This window comes from Monomorium pharaonis, chromosome 3 (genome assembly GCF_013373865.1).
Source record: "Monomorium pharaonis isolate MP-MQ-018 chromosome 3, ASM1337386v2, whole genome shotgun sequence".
NCBI lineage: Eukaryota > Metazoa > Arthropoda > Insecta > Hymenoptera > Formicidae > Monomorium > Monomorium pharaonis.
Genome location: NC_050469.1, coordinates 8,505,041 through 8,531,852, shown reverse-complemented (window position 1 = coordinate 8,531,852; position 26,812 = coordinate 8,505,041). Strand labels below are relative to the sequence as shown.

The window sequence follows — 26,812 nt, the reverse complement described above, 5'->3', positions numbered from 1 at the left end:
AAGTAGTGAAGTAAATCTCTTTATTTGTTATCAGTACGCCGGACGATGACATCGTCCTCGTCATCAATGCGCGCGTATGCGCGAACGCACATGTTATAAAATAAGGTAAAGTCAATGAAGAAATCTTTCAAGTCTCTCATTACATTTTCGCCTTTCATTCAAAATAGAAACCCTACAATCAGAGTCTGGCCATAAAAAAGCCAGTTTTGATTGGTTTGCCCACTTTCAAGAGAAAGAGAGAAAGAGAAATAAAAAAAAGAGATTTAAGAAGTATGAGAAAGATCTAATAGCATTCCTCTCTTTCGCCCATACTTGTCTTATGGCCAAACTTTGATGAAAAATCTAAAGGTCTCTAATTAAAAACGATCGAAACAATCATTCTCACAGTATGTCAATTTCTGACCGAAATAGATACATTTCTCTAGAGACAGACACTTTGATTGCAGTCTTTGGATAATATAATCGCGGTGTCCGTCGTGCGAAAAATCGATAAAAAAATAAACATTCGAATGTGTGTGCACTTGAAACGTCCGAAAGGAACACTCTCGGCTCGCTTGCTCTTCAACGATTTGGTAATTAAGAATGTATTTTACATAAGGTCGCTTAGAGCTACACAGATATACGTCTAAAATCGCTTCTCAACCTAACTAACACTCGCAATTCTAACTGGTTGCACGCATTTGCACAAGCATTACATGGTAATGCCTGCCGCATCGCGTTAGCGTCGATCATAATCATCGAAACCGAATAAGTTTCGAACGTGTTAAATGCCGAAGAAATGTTTTTCTGTCACACTGAACACATCAGAATTCTGTTAATAGATAGTTACTTTAGAGTTTCCTTCAATATTTGATATAAAGTTCTGTGCGAAGGTATATTACTACTATCGCGACGAATATTTTTCCAAAAACGTTTGATGCGTTCAGGCCTCTGCTCTCCTCGATCTGTCAAGATTAATCTAAATTTAAAAGTATGCCGCATGAGAGAGGACAGTCTGTTAAGACTGGACCACTCTACTGAGCACACTTGAGCAAGAATGAACGACAAGATATAAAGACTATGGATATTTAAAGCGGCACGAGGCCGCTTCTCGTGGTAGGATTCCGAGCCATGTAAATATCCATGTCGTGGTCGGTCCAGTTGTTTTCGTCGTAATTATTGAGGGTATGTGTGGAGTCGGCCAGGCTGTACCGGCTGCCAGGTCGCGGTGGATTTGACTCCAAATTGCGATTACGCGATCGTGGTCGCTGCCGCCGGGCCGACGAGTGCGGAGGCAGATGGTTGCTGAAGTTCGACCGCGACATCCGGTCCGAGGCGGCCGCTAACGATTGGCGCGATTGTCGTAATTCTGAAAATACATTAAACAATGTAGAAGGCTGAACGATTAAAGATTGTAATAAATATTACAAAAAACTAACACGTAGGTGACCAACCTGGTCTCGTGCTGACGAGATTGGAAGCTAGCGCAGTGTTGGAAAAATACCGCGTAGAATTGTTGGAGAAGCTGTGCTGAGATTGACCATCGGCAATCGATCGGGCTTTGCTGCTATAGTGTCCAGTTTGAGAACGCATGTCATCGAGGCAAGATGCTCTAGTGATTGAGCCTAAAATCCATTTCGCGTAATTTATTTTGCCCTTGTTATGAGAGATGTTTGAAGACACCATTACTTATAAATATTTTTGTGTCCATCCATATTTTAAATATATTTCTTGAAAATGTAATAATGATATAACAAATTTTTAATAAGCTCTACCTTATTTTTTATCTTAAAGTATAATAAAGATCAACAGATACGTCTTGACGATTCAGTTTAAGATTTAAAAATAAAATCACCTGGAGTATAAAGAAAATTATTGTTAATTCTGTGGATGGTAAATATTTATAAACGATAGTAAGACGATAATCCACCTTGTCGATCGATAGGGAAAATCCTTGGCCGTGGTATGCTCCTGTTGCTGTAGGCCGACACCTGGTCCCACTCCTTCTGGGCGTTGTAGGCACTTAGAGTGGCCATCGATGATAGAGGCCCACCGGGACTTGGTGTCGGGCCCACATTCGAACAACAGTTGACCGGTAGACCGGCGATCGGGCCGCCCATCTTCGTTTGATCGATGCTATGCAGAGTATGCAGTTTGCGGGCGCGACGTCTATTCGCAACCACGAAGATGATCACCGCGACGACGATTGTGGCACAGATTGCCGCGCTCGCGGCGATCGTGATCTTATCCATGTTTGAGGTGGGCGAGTTTTCTGTTCTGACCTCGCGGCACTGGTTGTACGGCACATTAGCCGGTGTGATGTTGGTCTCCTCCAGCGAAATGACGCAAACCACAATGCACTCCTGCAATTAGTCGTTATTATATGAATAAATTGATTTAAAAGAGTTAGATGAAGAGTTTGATGGAATATGAAAGCTAGATTCGATTAATTTACGTTTTAAATATAACATGATTTATATTATAGTCCGAGATTTTTTAAAATAAATAATAAATGTATAGTCGGCGTTTGCAAATTATTGTTGAAGGACTTTATTAATTTTATTATTTATTGTGAATCAAACTAATTTATGTTTTAAATTTTTTATGCTTTAATTTAAATTTTATTAAATGTTATTAATTAAATTATTTCAAATTTAAATCTAAACAAAAGTGTTTTTTAATTAGCGAACTCAACTAGTTTGATTCGTTATGATTTGTTAAAATTGTTTTATGTATTCTTTGACGAAAATTACATGACTAAATTGACAAAACTAGTTATTAAAAAAAAAAATTCGAGAATTGGGTCTACGAGTAAATTTTTAATTAACATTCCAACTTATCTTTTTATTCATTTTTAACTTCTCTGCTATTGTTCTATTGATAAAGAAACATTTTTACCTGGGAGGGCACATTTTTTATCTTGAATTCTCGTTCGCTAGCTTCGAGTGGCGGCGCTTGTTTGAAACTATTATCCCCGAACAATCGATAGATCACTCTGAAGCCGAGAATATTGGCCGCTTCTGTGTCCCAGTATATGATGACCGCGTTGTCTTGTCTGAGCACGTCCTTCACGATGATGTCTTTTTCGTTCGACTTCGATTTATACAATGGCGATCCCAGGACTAACGGCGGCCTCGGTTGATGCTGTTGTATATGCTCCTGTGATTGCTTCGGTGGTGAGGGGGTAGTCCTCACGACCACGACGTTTCCGGTTCGCGCGACAGTCGGTCGAGTTGTCGGGATGTAGGTCGACGACGGTGCCGATGGTGCTGTTCTCCTCTGCTCAGTCGTCGATGATACTGTCACCGTAGTCGTGGATAATGTCGTACTGGTGATTAGTTCGGTTGTGGAAGTCGTAGGTCGTACGGACGGAGGATGAGTACCGATATCTCCAGTTGCCGTTTCCGTTGGTTCTCTAGTGTCCACGCTTTCCACCGTTCCGATTCCGATCAGCTCTGATGGTCGCTCACAATTCATGTCTGTGACAGTTAGTTTTTATTCCTAATAGTCCAGTATATTGAATTTTAAATATCTAGAACGATTTATTCTTACTCCAGGTACTCTTCCTTTCAAGTTAACGCTAATATTAAAATAGAGAAAATTCCTCCTTAATTTTCTGGATTAAAAGAATTAATTTTTTTTCTTAGAAATATCAGATTTTTTAATTATTTTTCTAATAAGAAAAAAATTATATTATTTATATGAATTAATTTTTCAAGTTGAAAAAATTCACTATCTTTGTACATATTAATTCTAATTGGAGAAAAAAAAATTAAACTCTCGAAGCTTGAGAAAGTTTGTTGATGCGCATAGGATTTACCATCGGGGTCGATGTTGTAGAAGCTCTTGTCCTGCAATCGTTGTGGACTGCCGCAAAACTGCGGCTTGCGCTCGCGACTGGTGACCTGCAGGTCCCGCGTTCTGATCCACTCGACGATCCAGCGTAAACGGCAATCGCAGACGAGGAATCGTCCGCCCAGACTCAGACCTCGCAGGGTACCGTTCAGTTGGGCGAGCGCCTCTTCCGGTACCGTGGACAACGGGTTACCGTCGATTGCTAGCAACGTGATCGATGGATTTCCTTGAAAAGCGTTGACCGGTAGTTCCGTGATCAGATTGAATCCGATATCCAGCACCTGAAGAGGATCGAATCATTACGTAAGAAATAACGCGGCCTGTGATGCTGTGATTGTCAGAATCGTAAGAAAGAACTGGTCAGTGTGGAATAATTAATCGAGGAAAAACGCGTGAATGTCTTATCTTGACAGGTCGTTCTGTTAAAGTTAAGTTGTCGTCAAGAATTGCGCAGAAGAACACTTGAGCCGGTATTCATAGTTCTTGAGAACTGGTCTCTTTTAAGATCATTTTACATCTTAAGTACAATCTTACAGACACTAATATGGCTCTATTATTGATTCATGAGTTTCATGACATCTTGAAGTTGTGCTTAAGAAACGAACTATGCTTAGATATTATTAACAAATATAATAACAAATTTTTAATTTGATTTATTGGATTTTCAAACATTTTTCATTACTTACTCTGAGATCGTGGACGCTGTTGATAGCCGCCGTAGGGAAATCCGGGATGAGATTGTTTAGCAAGCTGAGAGAACTCAAGGTATTCCTGATACCGTGAAACGCATCCGGGCCGATATTCTGAATCAGATTTCTCTCGAGATTCAGTCCCGTGAGAGAGTCGAGGCCCTCGAATGCTCTGATTCCGGACGTTCCGGGAAGTTCGCGTATGCTGTTTTGCGAGAGATCGAGGAAGGCCAGGGTCCTCAGACCTCTGAGCGCTTCCGGTACTTTTTTCTGTCGCGTTCCCTTGAGATTGAGATTCTTCAGAGTTCTCTCCAGCCCGCGAAACGATCCCGGAGCGAGAGTGACCTCGTTGTCAGAGAGTTTCAGTGTGATCAGTTTGGTGCCGGCAAAGGCATTGTCGTTTACCCTGGTGATCTTGTTCATCGAGACATCGAGCACGGTAAGGTTCCTCAGGATCTTCAAGTTGGCACCGGGAATTTCCGTGAGCTCGTTATCTTTGAGATTTAAGCTCCTCAGATGATTCTCTTGGCCCTTGAAGGCCTCTGGCTCGATGCTTCTGATGCGGCATCCAGACAGCTGTATATTGTTGATCCTCAGGGTGGCAAACGAGCCATTCCTTAGGGCACCGATCGTACTATTGTTAATGTAGAAGAGATCAATCGGCATTTTGGTGGCGTAACGCCGCATCGCCGACAACAGCTGTTCATAGTCGACGATGTCGCACTGCACCGAGAGCTCGCCGGCTAGATTGTAGTCGCAGATGCACGAGCTCTCGAGATCCACCGCATGTTGCGACCACGGACAGGCGGATGTTGTCGCTGCAACGACAAACGCACCCGCAAGCAGCAGCAACAGCTCCTTTGGAATTGCATCTAGAAAACAAGAATATAAAAACAATTTAGAAAATAATCATAAAACGGTTATAATAAAAAGTTCACGGACTTGTTAAATTTTTTCTTGCGAGAAGGAATTTAACAAATTTGTAGACTTTTTACAAATATATATATAATTCGTAATAATAATTATCTTATTTACATAAAAAGATTTGAAAGAATGAAAAACATATTTTGGATTTTAAGTCATCATCGTTTTGATATTATTATTATATAATATTTAAATGTATTGTACATATTTGCATGATGAAAAGATCTGTTGTCTCCAAGATATAAAAGAGCACAGCGGTATCATAGGTAAATTCCAAAAATTGATAGAATAAACATCGTAATATGACATTTTATAAAAGGTGGTAATTGCCGTTATATGAGAGTTACACTCCGAGATCCTTCGAATAGCGTGGATGTCACACATTGTAATGTTGTAACATGGATCTAGGGAACGCATCATCTTAGAGAAAGCGCCAATTCCTTTGGGCATACGTGGGTACACGCGTGATTTCGAAACGTGTCGCAACGCTTGTGCATTCTCAGCAATTATGTCGCTTTTCATTATGATGCCTTTCGCGCCTTCCTTCGCGGACACGAACCTGCCGTTCCACGAACGCGACATGCCATTCGGCCGTTTTCGTCGAGCATTATTCTCCGTTTTATGACACCCGTCTCTCGCGGATATCGACGAAACGGAGCATGCGATTTCGTGTTTTTTTCCCCCCGCAGTAACGTTCTATTAACCTTGCCCCGGTGAAAATTCACGACGCTTGCGTCGGGAAATCTTGCGTTTTCTTCTGTAAACATCTCATAAATGTTCTTTCCTAAATTATACATACAATCAGAATAGTGTGGAATAGTTGAATTTCCTGAAAGATACTGCGAGTTCGTTATGCCGTACACGTTAGCCTGTTCGTTACGGTAACGACGAGAATAATCCGTTTCTCCCCATATACGAGCGAACAAAGTTATCCACTAAAGCGACAACGAATCTGCCAAATACGCGTCGAAGAATAGTTGCGGAACCGCGAACGAAAAGACAACCGCGAGGAGAAAACCGCCATGATAATTTTAATATAGTATGGAGGACTCTTAACATGGATACATTTATTATTTGAGCGATAAAAATTTTAGTAATCTTTTATATCTCCAGTTAAATTTCTTTATTGGAGTGTGTTTTTCATATAAATATAATTATATTAAGAAAATATACGCCATGCACAATGAAAATTACAGAATTAAAGAACTGCGTTTTGCAATTAAATAGAAATCAAATGTCTTATCCCTGTTACATTAGATTTTGATTCAAAATATTCCACGTAATCGGACTTTCACCAGAGAAATCGAGCAGTTCAATTTCTTAATGACATTTGGCGTAATAACCACGTAATAGTAAACTGCCAATTTACTTTCCGCGACGCAAAGATAGGGTCGAAAAGGTCGAGCGAGCGAAAGTTGTTCGATGCATCGTTCTTAATCATTTATTTTTTAATTTTCTTAAAAGCACGTACTAGTCTTCTCGTATTTCGGAGCGAAGATGTGCAAGAAGTACGCTTTTTTTTTTGCGTACTTGTTCTCTCGGTCTCTTGATTCGGACGAGCAACGATTTCGACTGGTGAATCCTCGTCTTGACGAACGGTACATTTTAATCGGGAGAAGAGGTAACGTCAGCTGGAGTAGCTGTCATGATCGAAACCCACAGGAATTTGTGCACCGTAAGGTGTATGGTGGCTATCGATAGCGAGATCGGGCTGAGGACACGTATCACGCGTAACGCTCCGGCCGTTGACTCGTAACGGGTTCGGTCTATGGGCTCGGGATCGTTCAACGAGGCGTTCTCGAGCGCCGGTCATGCCGGCTTTTCTTACTCCGCCGCGATTTTCCACGGTTATCGTGTCTCGACAAACGCGTAACGCCACCACAAGTGGCCTAATAACCTTCCGAAGCTCGGCCTCTTTAACTATTTAATTTTGCAAGTTGACGCTATCCTCAATTTTTTTAATAGAAAAAAAAATTTCTCGGACCTTCCATCTTGCAAGAGATTCTTAAAGAAAAGAGAGCGAGGGAAAAGAAATATTTATTTGTTGTAGTTTTTATTTCTAGCATTGGTGCAACTCTTCTCAACTCTCGGAGGATATACGAGAGCGTTGACTTTTCCTGTCGGCCGAAGATCGATTTTTCTCTTGGCGCAGTGCGTGCGGTTCTCAGCAGGTCGATGCACCAGGCAAATATAATATTATACGCGCACGCACGATAATGACTGTCGGGACTATTACACGTTGCGCCGCATTTCCGTTTCAACAGCACATCGCGGCCGGACCTTCGAGTTTTTCCCGGTCTCACGTTGCTCCCGCGTTAACACGCCCATGAATTCCTCGCGTATCGCGGCACCCTAGGCGCGCGATTGCGGCAGTGCATCTGTGCAACCGCGGAGGACGTGCAGGAACGCGGAGGACAGGTAGGGAGTGAAGTAGGTTGCGTCTTCCACCTGAGACACATTACTTCATCGCCGTGCCGAAGAAATGTCGTTCGCGCGATGCCGAAGAGAGGGAACTCGAAAATCCCTTTCGAGTATCAAGAGAAAGAGGGACTCGGTGTGTGTGTGTCAAGGCCGATGTAGCATTGCGAAAGGCAGCGTGGGCGGTGGTCAGAATATTTACGAAGGACGAAGACGTAATCAATATTAAGGAATCTTCCGCGATACTTTCCCACATGAATAAAATGAATAAAAGTTGGCTTCTGGGAGAGATTTTAATTGCTGTCGCTTGCGATTTTTTTTCTTCTTCTGTTGTTACACGCCGTGTCGGGGTCTGCTCGATGAAGTTCGCGGAACTGTTTAGCCGAGTTTTAATTGCCACGAGTCATTTAGGGTTCGCCAGTAATTAGCGAACAGATTTCTTCGCGGGATCGACTTCCGACTGCGTTCGCGGCGTGTAACAATTATGGGCCAGGTTGTAAAAATCTGGGAAAACGGCTTCACCTTTCACATTTTTCGCGCTCGCCGCGGCGATATCGCGGTGATCGACTTCCGGATTAAAAAATGAGCTCGCGGGAGTCACCTAGATCGCAAGTGTGCGGCTATAATGCAATAACATTCCCGATCTCGAGGCGCTCGAGGTCGACGAAAGGAACATTGCGGACCTTTCACTCACGATCTGATTATTTCCGCGCAAATACGTAAAACGTGCTCTTTTCCGATAGACGCGGATATCGCGCCATTTGAAACGCTCTTTTCCTTCCTCCGCCGCGAGAAGAAAAAACTCAGGCCGGGGCCTGGGAAAATATTATGAGAAACACCGACGTGTAAGTAGTCTAAAGTAAAACGTCATTATACCTATTTGTGCGAGCGTAAAACAGGAGAATGCATGGATTTCAAATTCCACGAGGATTAATTTATGCAAAGATAAGCAGCAACTCTACGAAGGCAGGCTATTGTGCCTCCGGGATGTAGGATGCTAGTGCGAGTTAATTTATCTAAATAATTTATCTAATTAATTTATTCCGTCGCTCTTCGTTATATGAAGGATATCTTGCGTAACAGTCTGCAAATTTTAATAACTGGAATTATAAATTATAAATTGTATATATTTACCGTTTGGAAATTTCAGAAAAAAACGAACTATTTTTATATCGTCGATTATTCAAATTCTTCGCCTTAGCTTAATAACCTTGATATAGAATCAATTTGATAACTTTATTGAATCTTTCATTAATTCAAATAAAAAATAATTTTAATTTATATTTCAAATATGATATATATTGCATTAATATCGCATTCTACGTAGGTGACGAGTTGAAATTATGATTGGTAGATTTCGCATGTGGTCTGTGTGAGAATCACGCGTTTGTAATTCGGTATCCGGATGGTAAAGAATTTTCAGAGCGCAATGGGCAATTTGGGTCTCTTTAGCAACTAAAAAAAAGAAAGAAAGACAAGAACCTAGAATGCGCGGGTGCGAGTAATGAATTAATTAAACTGGTCATCGTTACGGTGTCGGAACACTTGTTAATGGAAACAGGTTGCTTGTTAGCGTGGTGTGCTATATTGTTAATTACATTGTGCGTCATTATCGATTCGCTATCACGAACGACTCGCGTGAAGAGTTTATCAAAGAGATGTATATAATGTATTAAGGATCGCATTAAAAAGCGATCCCGACGAGTTTCCGGTCAAATCTGATTCTATAATCTAGAAAGAAAGAGTATAATTAGTGAAAGAAGATCCTTGTTAATCTTATTAATTTTGTAAACATTTTAATTTAATAGCCAAATTTTAAAATTATTGGGGAAAACATATATTTTTCATTTAATTTAATATATTTTAATAATATGCGCGCTCTGCGTACGATGCACTCTTTCTTAATATTGAAAGAGATAATCTCGGGAACATCGCTTAATTACGCGGTCAAGCTGTTGAAATAATTAACTTGTAACGAGCACAATTAGTGCCTCCATCACTCTAGCGATTGGTGATTGGTGCGTAAACGTTATCAGAGTATGACTGAACGATCATCTTTCTCTTCCTGAAGCTAGTGACCTTGTACATCAATAACGATGATACGTACAACGTTTGAAACGCTTAGTCATCCGATATTTATTAATTATAATCAGATGGAAATCCAAGATCTTAATCGCATGAATATTATGTTGAAAACTTTTCTCGTAAACGCGGAAAAAAATTTTCCATTCATAGGGAAAGTTATTGAGAAAATACGCGATTAAGTTCATAGATTCTCACTTTTTTTTTATTCTATGATGATTGATACTTCTTATAAATATATAATAATACAATAAATTAGCTCGTTAGAGATCGCAATTCTTTTCTCGCAATTGCATTGTAAAGATATGTGGAGTACGCTGACATTATTTGTCCTGGAAGAGGCTCGAGTGAGTCACTGATCGCGATCGCGTGCACGTGGAAGATTATCAGACTGTGACAATGCGGGATTACCGGCATTACCTCGTCGGAGACCTTGACTGTGCTAACTCGTCAATTTGTTGTCAATCACCTGGCAGGATGCTGAACAAATCAAATGGCTTACTTAATACTTCATTTTATAAGCTAAAGATCGTTGAAGATTATTATTCCCCTTAAAAATTATGCAAAATGTGTAAAAATACAAAAAATGTAATTATGATCAATTGTGACTGAAACATTTTTTGTCGTGTTTTTTCCTTAATTTGCTAAAATGTATTATTGCACATGTCTTGTAGACAGTTTTGCGCTTAAATAACTTAAAATTATCTACATAGAAACAAGATAAATCACATGTATTTTAAATAAAGACGATATAATTTTAATTTATGTAATTAAACGATAATATTACATACAGTCTTATCTAGATATTGTTTAAATAATATTGCTGTTGAGTAAAACAATTTGAGATATAAAAATAATATATAATATATTTTTATTTCTAAATCTTTTATATTATTGTAGATAATTTGAAAAAAAATAACACCCCTTTTATCTAAGATAAAGACGAAAGTAATGTCAACAACCTAGATAAAAATAAGATATAAAGCTATTTTTTTATTGAGATGATTATTTACATAATTTTATATATAATAGATAACGGCAAATACTGCTTGTGGAAGTATGTTACGTACAATGATATTCCTTCGAATCAAAATGATTAATTTGATGATGATGGACTTTAACGGACCATATCTCCTTAAATGGCGATGCTTCCTCTTTACGTGACAGCATGATTACTCATTGAGCGAAAGAACTCTCGCGACTGTCCCTGGAGAACCTGTCGGCCGATCATAAAGCGTTACGACATCCTTCGGGCGAGATCAACCGGCCGATTGAATAACCTTTCACCGAAGAATGCGACCGATCACGCGGAGAAATCGCCGTCCACCGCGAGATGTGGTGTAGGTACTCCCGTGTGCGGGTCGGTAAGGGCAAACAACGTCAATTATTGTACCAATTAACCAGAGATTGAAAAATTCAATTAATTTAACAATATAATTGGAATTTCGGAAGAATCTAAACTATTATTATTAACGTGAGGAATGAAGATCGTAAAGAACATGAGGAACATTTATCTGCTAATTTCAAAATTTTATATCTATATTTATAATTATAGTAATGTAACTTTTGTAATATTAAGTATACTTCAATTATACTTGTAACTTAATTAGCTAATTACAAGTGCTAGATACGCGCGCGAATTAAAACGAATCTACCGACAAAAGATTTGCTGGTATTACACGCGAAGATTTTCTCGCAACTTGTCACTAGTTTTCTTTCCGACCGTTCTCAACGATTCTGGATCGCTATGGTTTTTCGTAAACTGCCGGCATTTCCGGCGGTTCGCACGTGGCACGCGCAAACGCGTGCACGAGGCGCACGTGCAACGGCCACCTATACCTGCCGTGGAATCCGATCCTTTCACTTTCGTTCTCTTTCGGCTTTCCGTTTCTGCCACTCTCAATCCCTCTCCCCCTTTCGTTTCTGATTCTTCATAACTCTCTACCCTTACGCACCCCCCCCCCCATTTTACACGATGAATATGTTATTATCCGAGATTTATGCGGACTGCAGATTAGAATATTGCATTATATTATAGTAATCAAAGGCGAACGCGGCTCGTGTCAATGTTTAGTCCACGATCAACGAAAGGTTCCCACGATTAATACGTCGTATTTTTCCTTGTACCGGACAATGCATATAACACTTTCTCTAAAACGCGATGCATATCTCTCCCATTATTCAAATAGCGAATAATTGCAATCTGCAATCTAATGCTACTTTTTAAAGTGGCAAAAATGTATCATTAGTATCTACACCATGTTAAAAATGTGGTTTCTAATCTCTTATCTCTATCGTTTTATAAAAGATGATATAAATACTATTTTATTGAGAGAGATTCCGATAACATATTTTTAAAAATATTGTTTTACTTTTTAAATTTTTATTTTCTAATTTCTTCATTAGAGAGAAACTGTGATTTTAATATTGGAGATTTAAAATGCATCTTTATAGAAGTCAATTTTATCGAATTACAGAAAATTGTTTAATTCTTTTTTTTTTAACTCGAAGATCGGATCGCGTTAGACTCATACGCGAGGAATGAAAAGAGTAAAGAAAGTGCAATAATAATATTTCGTATAAGCGAAATCGATTTTAAGAGCTGTACTTCATCTAACTACTAACGGCGTTATCGCGGAATCGCGTCGAATTAAGCAAATACGGAGAAAGTGCGCCTACTTTACATCTGCTCTAATTTAGATTGCCGCAATCGTCTGTTATAAATACATTGAAGCCGTTTCTCTCGGGTCTTGTGTCTTATCTCGCGAAAGCAGAAAGCGTTCGCCTATTTTTTTTCTTGCCTGTATATAAGTGCGTAAGATGTTATCATCCCTACGCATCGTAATCATTTCGCTATAATAAAGCGGCCGAAACTTTTTCATGTAGCAAATGTGATATGCGCAACGAGAAACTTCTAAGCCTTCCTCCAGAAATGTTAATTAAAGTTAACTGAGATTTAATCAGTCTTCCATCTCTTTCTGTCCAGAGAAGAAAGCTGAAGAATCGACCAACCTTAATTAACCTTCGAATAATGTTGAAGTTAATGAACTGTGTTCTAAGAAATATTTAGCCGATAAAAATTAAGATTATAATTTTGTGCGTGTCCGCGGTGCAGACACGAGACGTTCGTGCGTATATAATTTTCTAAGACAGAGAGGATCATCCGACATTTACAAACGATACATCCTTCGTTGACGCAGAAACACCGCGAGCTCGACTCCGGCTGTATAGAATCTTGTTAGTGGCATTTCACGCCTTCTACCGTGTCTTCCTACGTGAGTAGTTTTCGTCGCTTACGTTTTACAAGACTTCGAACAAGCCGCGACATTATTCTGCTTGTTGTTTCAACCTGCAAGACTGGATATCTCTACTACAGAGAGTCTCGGACGAGAAAATCCTCCAGCGATTCTGTCTATATGTATAATCCATTCATTTACCATCCGTTCACATTTAATAGACAGACATCTTAACTTGAAATTAGTCGAGAGGGCTCCCACACATAATACTCGACAAAATAAATAAAAAAAAAAGAACGTATGAAAGGGTTATAAAGTCCCACAGGTAACGTTAACTGAGGATTAACTGGGATCGTTGGCGTAATTTATCTTGGGATGCCAACACAGGTCGTTGGATCCAGTTTTGAAAGAACCTCCACCGGGAGCTTATCCTCGCGCGTCTTCCTCGCAGGATTTTTTACGTGCAGGCTGCTCGTGCACTTTGCCGCGGCTGTTTTACGACCCGCCGAACTTTCCATATGCCTATAACGGTTCGCGCTACCAGTCGGCACAGTATGCCAACCGACTATCTAAGTACTGTTACCTGCTCCATCTCGCAGGACACGCATATACGCGGCCAACGGACCGGCGAACAACGAGGAGCTCCCTCGAGCGAAGCGTACCGCGGATTGTGATGCATGCCATTCCTCGTCAATGGCACCCCGCGTCGAGATTAATCGGTCGTTTGACGACAGCTATGTCGTCATTGAATCTAGTGATTATTTTGCATTAAATTTAAAATATGGAATATACGTACGATAGGTCTGTATTTTTTTTTAGCTGGACTTTTCGCACGTCTCTACGTTTTATGAAGAAAAAGAGAAAAGGTGAACGGTGACCAAACATCGAGTATTATATCAAGTAATTTGAATGCAAAACGCTTTATAACTCTTCTACTTCTTAGTATTAGTACTCGGCATGCGCTCAATGGAATGCGCTTTACATTCCAGAATAAACATAACGCACGTTGATTCGACGTGACGAGGAATGCAGTTGTTATAATTTCTTCACTTCCACACAACGAGTCGTCTCGACTGGTGATTCTGTTTTCAGAGCGACTCTCGTGAAACCCTCGACCCGGTTTGTTGAGCCGAGGCGACGCGATATACTTTACAATGAGCGATGCCTTCTTTTATATTGAACGACTCAATTGTGTTTATCCTGCGGCGAAAGCTTTCAATTTTTACTGGCACTTCTCAACTGAAACGCGGACAATTCCTTAATTATCTGCCGGCGCATACATTGCCGATAATTAAGGAATTATCCGTGTTTCAGCTTCGCTTCCGTAAATCCGTGGTATTCTGGGCGTGGTGCGATTCGCTTACCGACGATTAAGAAGAAGCCGCAAAAGTTAAGAAGCGATCTCGGCCTCGTCGTCGATTCGGTGCGCATTCTTCTCGCGCGTTCCGCAAATTAGCGATGAATTCGCGCCGTCGCTGACACATCTCATTTGCAAGGATACGAGTCGTCGCGGCTATCTCTTCTTCGAAGATGCCTTGTAAAAAGAGCGAGCGGCTCTCGAAATCGTGGCCGATCGCTGTCGACCGCGACGATTAACATTTCACGGCCTTCGGCTCGAAAGAAGGCGAAGCGTCGCGATTTTTTTCGTCAACTATTGTTCCGCGTGCAAAAAACGAAGATATACCGGCGAAGAAACTGTGCTCCGGATCGATCTGAATGATTCTCCATATAGTCAAATGTTAGTTAATGTTAGTTTATGTTTCTAAAGTAGGACCTTGGAAGATTTCAATAAACGTCTGAGTAGATGAATTTTTTTTCGGTTCACAAATAAACGAGTATTAAAAAAAATATGGAAATTGAGAGAATTCCATAGAGGTATATTTCCGTTTGTTTCCAATGCTTGAAGATTTTTCTTTAATCAGAAGATAATTTCTTCTATTACGAAGGAGATATCGAATTGAATTGTAAATCAGTTGATGCAATGGCAAATTAAAAAATAACATGTGTTTTTATTTGTGATTACTCTGAATAGACTGTCTCAGCAATTTGTATCTAAGCACTAAAACGACAATTGCACCATTGCACGTAAATTAGGTTCCATTACCGAAGGAAAAATATGCACGCATTACGCGGACTCGAGCAAGCGACGCAGTGGAACACGTTATGTGGCTCGGTTCGTTCTGCTCGGCAGAACATATCTGCTCGATCGATCGATCATCGCACTCCGATGATCATTGCGTTACGGCCGGCCGCGCACGATCGACGCTCGCTTTTCACTCGAGAATGTCCCGGCCTGCCTCGTTCCTTATGCTCCCTTTTCGCCGAGAGTTTTTCCCCCCGATCGTTGATCCGCGAGAGGAACAAGTTCGATTGGCTTTCTTGATGAGCCGCCTTCGCGCCTCGTCGAAATCTGGAATATTTTTCTGATGATGCGTCTCGACCTTCGATCGACAAATTAGGAAAGATACGTGAAGATGGTTAGGCTCGGGACTTGGTATTCTATCAATGTGAAAAAAAAAAGAAGGCTGGATCAAACATATAATATTACTGCGAAATATAATAGCAAAATATATCAAGTGAAAATGTACATCTTGTATAATGCCGTACATTTAACGAGCCGGTTATGTTTTTTAAATATTTTAAATTGCATTAAAAATAAGATATCAATTTATATGTATCGATGAATAAAATTGTATTTATAGAAATGCAACGCATGCGTCACTACTTAATTTTATAAAGCCGTATAAAATACGAATGTATGTCTAACTACATTTACAGAGATGTAATGCTGTAAATGCCATTCATTATTCTACATGGTGGCAGGCTGCTTTCGCAAGACAGGCACAAGAGATGCCCGGGGCATGACAGAATGACGTTCGCGCGTTGTGTTTCTCAAGCGCTGCTTAATTTCATAATACCGAAACGCACAGGTACACACGTGGCTTTGACATCAGAAACAGTGACATATGAATGAAGAGTTATCGGTGGAGTCTTGTCCTCTCTCTCTCTCTCTTTCTCTTCTCTTTCTCTCTCTCTCTCTCTCTCTCTCTCTCTCTCTCTCTCTCTCTCTCTCTCTCTCTCTCTCTCTCTCTCTCTTTGTCTCATTGAAGCGTCATCGTACAGAACGTCTCTCGAGACTTGCGTCATTTCATCGTCTTTCGACAATTTCGCGACAACAATGCCCGATTCTTATATGGATCTGCCATGTTCACACAGAACATGGTCTGCAGATATTTTAAATGACTGATCGATCAATAAATTAACGGCTGATCGACTAGTCTTACATAATGTTAACGATGAATGAATACTGATAGCGCCGTAGAAACCACTACTACAAATTGATGCTATGATTGTATCAAACTTTATTTATCAATCAAACATTATTTTTAATTCGAAATCTTGAAAACAGTACGTAAACATTTCGAAATTTTTAGGAGTGGATAAGAGAGTTAATATATTTATTTTTTAAACTAAATTACGTTAAAACTAATAAGTTATAAAATTAATTTAGATACATTAAAAGTAACATAAACAAAAAAACTTAAAAGTTACGTTTAGATTAAATTAAATTAAAGTTAATTTTGAACATTATTTATATAAAATCAGAAAGTCGTAATTTTTTAAAATTAGATCGAAACAGTTATAATATAGAACATTAGACAAATTTAATATTTTATTTGTAAATTAAGTTTATATGAAATAATAAAGAAATATTGTCTTTTTATATTTTTGTTTTTTTTTATTTTTGTTTAGACGGATAAATTTTTAACTTAAGAAAAAGTTAATAAATTAAAGTTTATTAATGTATTTTTGAAATAACTAGTTGAAATTAAAAATTAAATTATTTAAAATTAACTAAGTTAAAAATGATTACTTTCTAACTATAATTGTTACTATTCAACCCTGGAAATTGCATTTAATATTTTTGAAAGTAGCTATAAATATATACAACGAGAGATTTATAATTATATATGTTTGCGCATCTAACTTACAAAAATATTCTGCTTATTTTTATTAGGTTAAAATTAAAATTATTAATAATGTTATACAGAATAATTACAAGTTTATTTACCGAAATATTGACAGGCAAAGTTCAAAATCAATGTTCTAAAGGTTCTTGTTAAGAAATTCTACGTACATTCTAAGAACGCCTATCCTAAAAGAAAGCGCGTTACGTTTAAGAAAGGCGACGTGTGAACAATGCATAACTCGCGATTTCTTTGAGTAACAATGATAGCTTGCAAAATGACTGGTCTACTCCGCTATTGCTCTCCTACTGACCTCGTGTAAGTCTACCGCGAAAGATAAACATGTTTTTCGCACATTCAGTCAGTTTCGTGGAAAAGAATTCGTCTACCGAATTGCACCGGATTACGCGACGTTTCGCTCTATGCGGGCCGTGAGAATTGTCGCACAATACGGCGGGCCCGAGGGTAGCCCGACAATAACGAGGAAACATGAATTAGCCCGTCGTATGGTTAATTGCCGACTTCCAAATCCAACTTCACAACAGAGACAGTCGTCGCACAGAACTGTGAACCGGGACGCGACGCGACGGGACGCGTCGAGTTTGTCCCCAGGCATTGAAATCTCCGAGACGTGCGTGTGTCGCGTGTTCGCGTTATATAAATCACCGGACACCCTTTCAACTTCATTTTTATCGGTCGATCTGAAAAACATTCGACTTTGTCGATTTTGCATTTTTTTTTTTAATTTTTAATCATTTCTTTATAGTTTATCATATGCTTCGTACTTCTGAAGTTTGATTTGAAATTCTGTTAAGGCAAATATTATGTAATTTTGAGAGACATGAGATTTATCTGCTAAATAGAGCTTCGAGAGTGTATAATCAGGAGTTGCGACGTTGGGTGAACGTTCGATCAATCGATTCGTGACCGGAATAGTTATTGGGCGGCAGGTGCCTCGACGGCGCCCACGACGGAAGTTGAGAAGCGGTTCCGGAAATGAGAGCTACGGCGTTAACTCGATTTCCCTCGGCCTCTGAGATGTGGGTTAGGTCGCGCTTACATTCTTTTTCTTCGAAGGTCCGGGACAATCTTGATGATAATTCGCGCGGTTTGTCAACGATTTTTCTTTCAGCATTTCGTCATGCACATCAATGATTTTACATTTCAAACAAGTTTTATACGAAATGGAAAAAATATATACAAATCCTAGATGAAATGATCGTCCAAGATTCGATAATAGTAACATCAGGATTAGGTAATAAGTAGTTAAAAGTAAAATAATAAAATTAAAAAATTTTTAACTAATTTTTAATTCAATTCAGTTAATTTAAAATTTTATCTAAATATTTTTAAAACACAAACTTATTAATTTTTTTCCTAAGTTAAAAATGTATTTGTATAAAAGGGAAAAAGTTGTGAAAGAAAAATACATTCCAAATTAAGAATATTTGCTTGTTTATTTTTTATATAAATTTATAATATTTTATTTGTATGCAAGTAAAATATTATATTTATTAGATGATTGTAATTATTTTGCTATTTAGAATAATTTAAAAAAAATTACGACAGTTTCTAATTTAATATAAATAATGCTCTTGAAATTAATTTAATTTAACTTAAATTAATTTTAACGCAACTGTTAACCAAGTTATTTTTTAATGTCAACTTAACGCAACTAAATAATTTTATTAATCATTAACTTTAACTTAGTATGTTAATAAAATATTGACTTATCCTGAGTAATACAATATAATGTTGAAATTTTACAATAACAAACGTAATAATAATCAAGAGGTTTCTGATTTTACTCGCTACTGTTAGTTTCTCCACGAAGAAGTCTCTACGAGAGTGTTAAACAATTTGGGTTTTTGTGGTTTCCTTCGAAACGAAGTATGCGAGAAACGCGACCACGGCACGAACGTGCCGTGCACCGGTGCACGTGCCTTTCTAAAACGCAAACCCGATCGCAGGCGACTTGTGGCCGTTCGAAGAAGGGTTTCCTCGTTGGCAAAACTCACGAAGACCGCAATAGAAAAGCCGTTGGCTCTTGCTACGCAATCGTAAAGCGTAGCGAAACGTGCGTTCGTTCATATTACACACACAGTATTATAGAACCGATGATTTTCTAACTTTAACCAAATTGATTAGAGAGACTAATTTAACTTAACCATCTCGAACTTTTTTCCGACAAATAGAAATGTTGCAACGTTCTTGGAAATTGATTTCAATATCTCTGATCAGATATATCGCGGCAAGTTTTTGAGATATAACAGTTTCAAAATCTTTCTACAATTGTCATCAACATTTTTTTTCTAGTATTTCACTGTTATTTATAGAATTAAATGTTAATTAGAATATTTGACTCACATTAATTTGAATTACTAATATTACCGAAGTGTCAATGGATAGGAAATTGCCGCGTTACACTCAAGTATATTTTAACGTCTAAATTGTAGACATAAACAATGGTGCTCATTAATTGCAATTGGCGTCAAAGAGCAGCGCGGCTCGTTAAAGAGCGACAAAACGTGTTGACATCTGTTACCGCGATGATGACAATCATTTCCTTTTGACGATTTACTAGTTTTAGTCGGTGCTAAACTTGTGTTTGTTTTTGTTTGCTTTCCAAAAGTAAGTATATACGAACATTTTATAAGCTATAAAAATTTACGCGTACTCAGCTTCTAGAAAGAAATTCTTCAATTGTTTAATAATTTAAAGCAATCTAAATTAAAATATAATCTAAACATTTTATTTTTTAATAATTATATTAACATAGCTGTACACTTAGAGAATGTGGCCTTTTTATATTCGTTTTATATGAGAAATGACAGTTTGCTAGCGTGAACAATTGAATTGATATACTATTAACTATACTGTCTTAAACGAGTCTCGCGACCGCGACGGCTGTAGGAAGTGCAAGTAAGTGGGAAGAGGGATGATGCAGAAATCGAGGCAGGAGAGCATCATGGTCCGATGGTCACGGCTCGCGGACAAACGGACCACCATCGCCATGCTCGTCCGCCGGTTCGCGAGTAAATCTCGGCAATTTCTCCATAATGGTTGCCAGACTGGACGCCATTACCATACGCCCTGATTTTTCTCGTCAGACCGACCGTGACGGTTAACGTTAGCTCGCGCTCGCGTGCGATCCCAAAAGTCGCTCGGTGCATTGAACCTGTGGCGAGCTTTCGCGAAAATTTCAAACATTTGGCCGTTCAGCATGTGAAAGTGTCGAGACATTTCAATAAATGTTTTCCCGCTAAAAGTAATTTCTGCAAATAACCCACGGTACATATCTTCCTCTAACACTTCACGGAAGAGAGTACGCGCGAACGCGAGTACTGAAGCAAAGGATAATCGCTTCTTGATAAGTTTCTCGAATACATATATCGTATAATACATGTACTTTAACACTCTTTGCCCTTTGCGTTATAAAAATCATCTCTTCATAATTATAATAAATTAATAACGAATTGAACGTACTCACACACGCATGTACACGTGCACATCCTACTTTTAGATGATTTTGATGAAGCACTATGATTGTTTGAAGTCTAATTTCACATCTTATTTCGCAACAATTCACTATTTTTTTAATTGTTTAATTGACTTTATTTTTTTTAATGCTCCACTAATTTTTTGTGTTACAACCGTGTTACCGGGGATATTGTTCATCGTACATTTTCATCGTTCATATATTCCATCGGGACTTGTTATAAAAAATATTTCCTTATCCACTTATGCAACGTTTACATAATGTTATTACTCGCGCAGAACGATCGACATAACGCTCTTAATAATTTAGCAATAGCACATGGAGGATGTGCAATTCCCAGTTGCAACGCTATTCGATTTTTTTTTTCTATTCTCGTTGCCTTAGCTGACTCCTCGTCTTCGCCCTTTTATCGCGCGTATAAATTTCACACTTTCCATCCTTTCGTTATCGCGTCTCCAGAGATATCGTAGGTCCGGCGATATCGTTCCCGATCACTTGGTCGATCGATCGAGCGGAAATGAAAACGTGAAATGAAGACGCTCGCTTCCTCCAGGCTCGGTCGCTTCATTCGCAAGGTGTCTCGATAAAATGTCGCGATCCTTGATAAACCTGTACTTATTATTTTCAATGTCGAGGAATTCCATGCGTTTCTCGTAAAAATTTTAATACCCCGTCGCACAGCTGCCTATAAGTTCTACTGTCGGTTTCCTGATTTGTCACCGCGCAGTTAGTTAACGATCTCTGCGAGGATCATGATTGATAGTCCACCGCTGGTTCAAGATTTCATGCTTGTTTTTGCAATGTCTCTAAGCATTAAATGCGATCGTATGATTTAACTTTTTCAACTCGACGAGAGATACCGAAAATAATTAAAGAGTAGAAATCAAATCATGGATTTGCATGAAATCCACTTTCAATGTTTAAGCTAGATTTTATTAGGATTATTAATTCGCTTTCTTCTAAAACTTTTCAATTGCCGAATTAAGCAAGAAACTGAAATGAAAGAAATTTTCCGTTTAATGTTAATACTTAGCACTTTTTAATGCGAGGACAATTATAAGAAGTAATTGATATCAAAATACAATTTCTCTCTCTATAGGTTGTTTTTGCTAAAAAATTAATACTTTATTTTTCTAATAATACCACTGGGATCAACTAACTTGTTCTCGAAGAATCTTCGACGTTGCTTTTATAGAATTAAACTCGGGAGATGCGGGCGCAAACTTTTCGAGCGTAACGCCAACAAAACTATTCGGCATCCTGTCTGGGATATGGGAGGTACCCGGCGTGTACGTCGTGTATCTATAGTGCGGTTCAAGGTCGGACGGTGTACGTTGAAGACGATAGCCGTAAGATACGCGCGTAGGTGCATTAACCCTTCGAAGAGTCCGCCGCCACGCGATGCGACTATAGCTCCGTGAAGAATAGCATCACGCTGGCGCTTGTAACCGAGCAAGCCGGACAAGCGAACATTTTTGTAGCCGAGAGGCGAAAGAAAATAGATCTAACGTCCCATCAATTTCGCCATGCATGTGAGAATCTATCATAAACAAATTTTATAAATTGATAATTTTTCGTAATAGAGAAAGGACTACGTTGCCAAATTTTATTATTTGCGCTTGGGCTAAGTGAATTTAAATATGGATCTTTATGAGTTAAAAAAAAAAAAACTCTGGGTTTTCGCACTAATCGTTCCGCTTCTCGGATACAGGTTTATTTGGCCCGGTGCCTCGAGGTAATCCGGCGAGAGATAATTCTCCTGGTACCGTGAGCGAACTAATAATACCGTTATGTGACTATTAATGAGCCGAGAAAATTCGGGATATAAACGAGCGATATGTCTAATTCCTTGCTGCGCAGTTCAACTGGTCTTTCATCTGGTCTCAAAATAATATCTAAAGTATTATATCTAACTATAATGAAATTAAGAACGATAAATGTTTACGTCATTGCGATATTATTTCAATTTTTTTATATTTATTTAAAAAAAATCCCTCCCCGGAGAAGTCTCTAATTCAACACCTCTGCATAAATTTGTGTAAATATAACAGATCTTCTTTCAAGTGTCAAACGTTTTCTCGTGAGTCTTAAAGCCCTGCGTTGTAACGCCTAACGTAAAACGGGTCTGACTGTGCATCAGGTGCTGGCAATGAGAATCAATCCGGTTTTGTATCCTCTTATATAGAACCGGATATAAAGCTATTAAATTCCGATATCAAATAAAGGTAATTCTCTTCTCCCGCGCGAAAAATTGTTTTTCAAGGCGTGCGAGTCTCTGTTAAAAAAAAAGAAAAAAAAGAAAAGGGAATATCCAGTACTCACTCATAGTTGCTTATATTCTTCTCTCACGAACGAGCAGTCTGGGCCATGGTGCCGAGGAAGAAGTCCGGCCGCACCTTGCTGCTGGGAATTTACCTGGCGCTGCCGCGCGTAAACGCACCGTTTCCCTTCGACCCTTCGCGGAGTCGTAGGCGTAACCGGAACGCACGGAATGCGGTTGAAATCGCGATGTATCTCTTTACGAGGCGATCATGTCCCGCGCGCGAGGAACGCCAGGTAGAGGGAAAAACGGAAGTCCGGTTCTCTGCACTTCTTCCCGTTGAGTCGACGGAAAACCTCGCGAGTCGCGCGGGCGCGGACGTGGAAGGACTGCTCCGGCTTCTCTTGACCGTTAGCTCGACCGTCGCATCGCGGTCTTAAAGTCGACTGTAAGAACCAGGCGGCACGGCCGCGTCTGTCCTCGGCCCCCGTAGAAATCCTGTCTCGTGCCAGCACCGCGGCACGCCGCGTGGTGGTAGGGCGGCCGAGTCTTCGGCGGTAGGCTTCCCCGTAGGCCGGATAGGATACAAGCGTCTCGGGACGAGGCCCGCCGCAGGCGGAAAAACCTTGTCGAGGGCGGGGTTGACCCTTGACGGCGATCCTGCCGCGTCCAGTTCCAGCATCGGGTATCCTTCGGTACGACGATGCTTAAATCATTCTGCATACCCGTGCCGAAGATCGTAATTTGTAAAGTGATAAAATAACATTATTAATTTGCGGCATCCGTATTATATATTATAAAAATATGTTTAAAGGAATAAAATAAGGAAAAGGGAATGTTGATGTCTTAACCGATGGAAACTGTTGTAATTAGGTATACTTGGATGTCTTTAGTTACGATCGTTTACCAACGCTGTCTCGTTAACTGCCTCAATTTATGTTTCAAGAAAATATAATTCTAATCTCCGTGCAGTTTTGTGTTTATTTAATATTTTATTCCGACTGCTTCGCACGAGCCGCGCGCACATAATCAGAAAAGAAAGAAGAAATCATATGAATTAATACGATTTTATAGTTTTTCAAGTTTTCTCTTTTCTTATCGAATAATATTTATATAATTTTTTGAAATTAAAAAACACTTCAGAATTTTTTCATTATTACGATATACGAGTGTTAAATTGACCGAGCGTATAAATACATCTCCCTGTTTTCTTTTAGGCAATAAAACATTTCGAAGGGGACGAGCACTCTCCTCTTGTCGCTCACCTGTTGCTTCCTCCTGACTATCGTGTCGTCAAGCCGGCTATACGCGGCAAGATTTTGTAAGCGCATTACGTATGTTCGAATGGTCGATGCAATTGTGTTCTTAGTTTCGCATGCGCTGCTATTGCGCCGCATTCTGATTTTCTCTATCGCAAGATTTGATAAATCGGTGTAATCAATACGTCCGACTTGAATCTCCATTAAAAAAAAAAAAGAAATTTGAATTCTTCGATACAGAATACAGGGCCATAAACAGTTCTATTCTGTAAAAGAGGAAATAATTGAGAGAAATTTGAAAACAATTGGAAATTAAACCTCTTTTAAGAAAAAGTTTAAGGAATCTTTATTTTTAACTTATCGCTATCGTGTATCACGCTCTGATTATAGGATACAAACTAATTAAATTTTCCTTAATGGGACAAATCTTAAATACAGAATAAAAATAAAAACAAAAACTCAATCGCAAAGCTTTAGAATTAATCGCTCTATTAATGCGCAGCAATCAAAACTTAATGATTCTAATAACATTGATTAGATAGGTGGAATTAGCTAGGCTAAATGTTTACCACCTGTAATAGGAGATGCGAATATGCAGTATTATAACTTGTCGACTGCAGAAATACGGAATACGCGGAATACCGTTATGCGGGTGCATGTTAAAATGTTGAAATTATACTTGCGAGAGGCAAGTGATTACTAAATCACATCCGACGAGCGGCACCATAAACCTACCCGTTTGACTTCGGCGTCCAACATCTCTCCGTCACGCGACCATGGGAAGATCTTTTGCCCCGCATTGGTAGACGTGTCCCAGATCGATAAGTTCACGTGCAAAACACTTTCGTGCATATCGGACTTATGTATAATTACAGTCTTTATGTCGATCACGTTTAGAAAGTTCATCTGGCAAAGAAAATGCAGACGCGTGGGATCGTGCGATAGACACCAAAAATGAAAGACAATGAAATGAAAGACTCTCTCTCTCTCTCTCTTTCTTTCCGAAGACAATCTCGTTATTTCACGATGTACAATTGGTTTTCATATCTCATTTCAGAGTCGGCCCCGGCTTTCCAGATTCCGTTCGCACGTGTTTGCTGCATCAAAAGTTACAGGTGACGCGAGTTGTCAAATATTTTATGTAACTTATCTTATATAACTTAATGTACTCTTTCCTTGAGTAATAATGGCTTTGTTCTTGCGTTTTATGTGCGCAGATGATGAACTGCTGTATAACGAGGAAAAAAACGAGGGAGGAGAACGCGCACAGGTCTCAGAGCATAGATATCGACGACGTAGTGGAGACAGGTAGCATTCGCGATTTAATTGTATTTGAATGTAAGCGATGGTCGGCGGAGAAATATGAAAATTCTCGGTCCGGCTATTACAGAGTCCGAGGATGAGGAATTCTTCGAGTGCACGAACGAGGAGCTGGCGAGCGAAGATGTTTCGTCGACGAAGCCGCAATTGAAGGAGAAGCATCTGCTATGGAACAAACCCGCGGGGAGATTGGCGAAACACCCTTCGCTCAGGTTAATTTTTTTTCCACGCAAATTGACCGCAAATTTGCCGAGACTTCCATCGGCTGTTTAAAACCTTGGAATACTTGCGATATTATTAAAAGGATATCTTTTCTTGATTTATAAAACTGAAGTATTTCAATTTTACTAATTGAAAGACAGAAAAAATTAGTAGTATTGTAGTATCTTGAAATATAATATATAAAATTTTTCCACTTGGTATATTAGCTACTAGGATAAAAGTATTGCATAAATTGCGTTCAATAGTCGTTAGCATTTCCACGTCTTTCCAATAGCTGAATGCATTTTTTGTCGACGAGATGAAGCTTGAAAAGTGTACGATTTCTGTACTCAACGGGATGGGAATTAATGATGCGTAGGCTGATTCAAACTGGAGACCCTCTTTATCTACCAATCACGCAGGATCCCGTACCGAAGACGGAGGATCAGCTGGAGGAGGATGCGCAGGTGATGATGCAACTCGGTACCGACAAATACGCCTCCGAGATGCGAGCTCGAATGATGAGTGCATCCTTGTTATCCGACATGGAGTCCTTCAAGGTGCGCGTAATGCATTGATCTTAAACCTGACAACATGTTTTATAAGGCACATCTATTTTTTCATTACGATAATATAACACAGGCGGCAAATCCTGGCGCGGTGCTGGAGGACTTCATTCGATGGTATTCTCCGAGGGATTGGATCGACGACGAAGGTGTTGACGAGTGGGGACAAGGAAGGGGTTAGTATTTTTCTTTGTAATGTTATAAAGTTCTGAAATATATTTCAAATTTAAATCTTTGATATTACCGCTTAATCCTTGTTATTTGTAATTAATTTATCCATTTATTTTTTGAATCAAGTTCACTGCGAAGAAATTGTTATCTTGACTAATATACGTTAGCTTGAATTTCTTCAATTAACGTATTTATGTATTTTAATGAAATATATATTATATTTCTCTCTCTCTCTCTCTTTCTCTTGGGATAATAGAAGATAAAAAAATTCTATTTAAATTTAAGAGAACTTATTGTTGAGAAATATTGTAATTTTCTTTCTCTCTCTTTAATATTCTTAGAAAGTTATTTTTTATTGGGACAGGTTCCACGATCTGTATAGCGT

General features: G+C 39.1%; 2 protein-coding genes across 3 annotated transcripts in view; one reads left to right on the top strand and one right to left on the bottom strand.

Moving 5' to 3' along the window:
• Positions 1 to 26,812, top strand: part of LOC105829572 (rab3 GTPase-activating protein catalytic subunit) — a 31,031-nt gene that overhangs the window by 2,879 nt on the left and 1,340 nt on the right. For both annotated transcript variants that reach the window (XM_012668543.3, XM_036284479.1), the window contains exons 8-12: positions 25,227 to 25,284; positions 25,387 to 25,477; positions 25,560 to 25,701; positions 26,070 to 26,250; positions 26,333 to 26,432. In XM_012668543.3, coding sequence (XP_012523997.1) covers positions 25,227 to 25,284; positions 25,387 to 25,477; positions 25,560 to 25,701; positions 26,070 to 26,250; positions 26,333 to 26,432 — 572 coding nt within the window. The remainder of the gene's footprint in view (positions 1 to 25,226; positions 25,285 to 25,386; positions 25,478 to 25,559; positions 25,702 to 26,069; positions 26,251 to 26,332; positions 26,433 to 26,812) is intronic.
• Positions 3 to 25,220, bottom strand: LOC105829574 (vasorin). The gene is made up of 7 exons (XM_028193917.2): positions 22,973 to 25,220; positions 4,521 to 5,395; positions 3,800 to 4,115; positions 2,878 to 3,458; positions 1,910 to 2,342; positions 1,434 to 1,604; positions 3 to 1,348 (listed from the first exon to the last, which is right to left on the bottom strand). Exons 1-7 carry the CDS (start codon positions 22,974 to 22,976, stop codon positions 1,068 to 1,070), a joined length of 2,661 nt encoding a protein of 886 aa, XP_028049718.2. The 5' UTR covers positions 22,977 to 25,220; the 3' UTR covers positions 3 to 1,067.

What these genes read in the sequence shown, in the direction of transcription:
- LOC105829574 (XM_028193917.2), bottom strand. An exon ending in ACAGCGTCCACGATCTCAGA is followed by an intron (nt 4,116 to 4,520) that starts GTAAGTAATGAA and finishes GATCCTCTTCAG; the next exon opens with GTGCTGGATATCGGATTCAA. An exon ending in TCTCGTCAGCACGAGACCAG is followed by an intron (nt 1,349 to 1,433) that starts GTTGGTCACCTA and finishes ATGTATTTTCAG; the next exon opens with AATTACGACAATCGCGCCAA.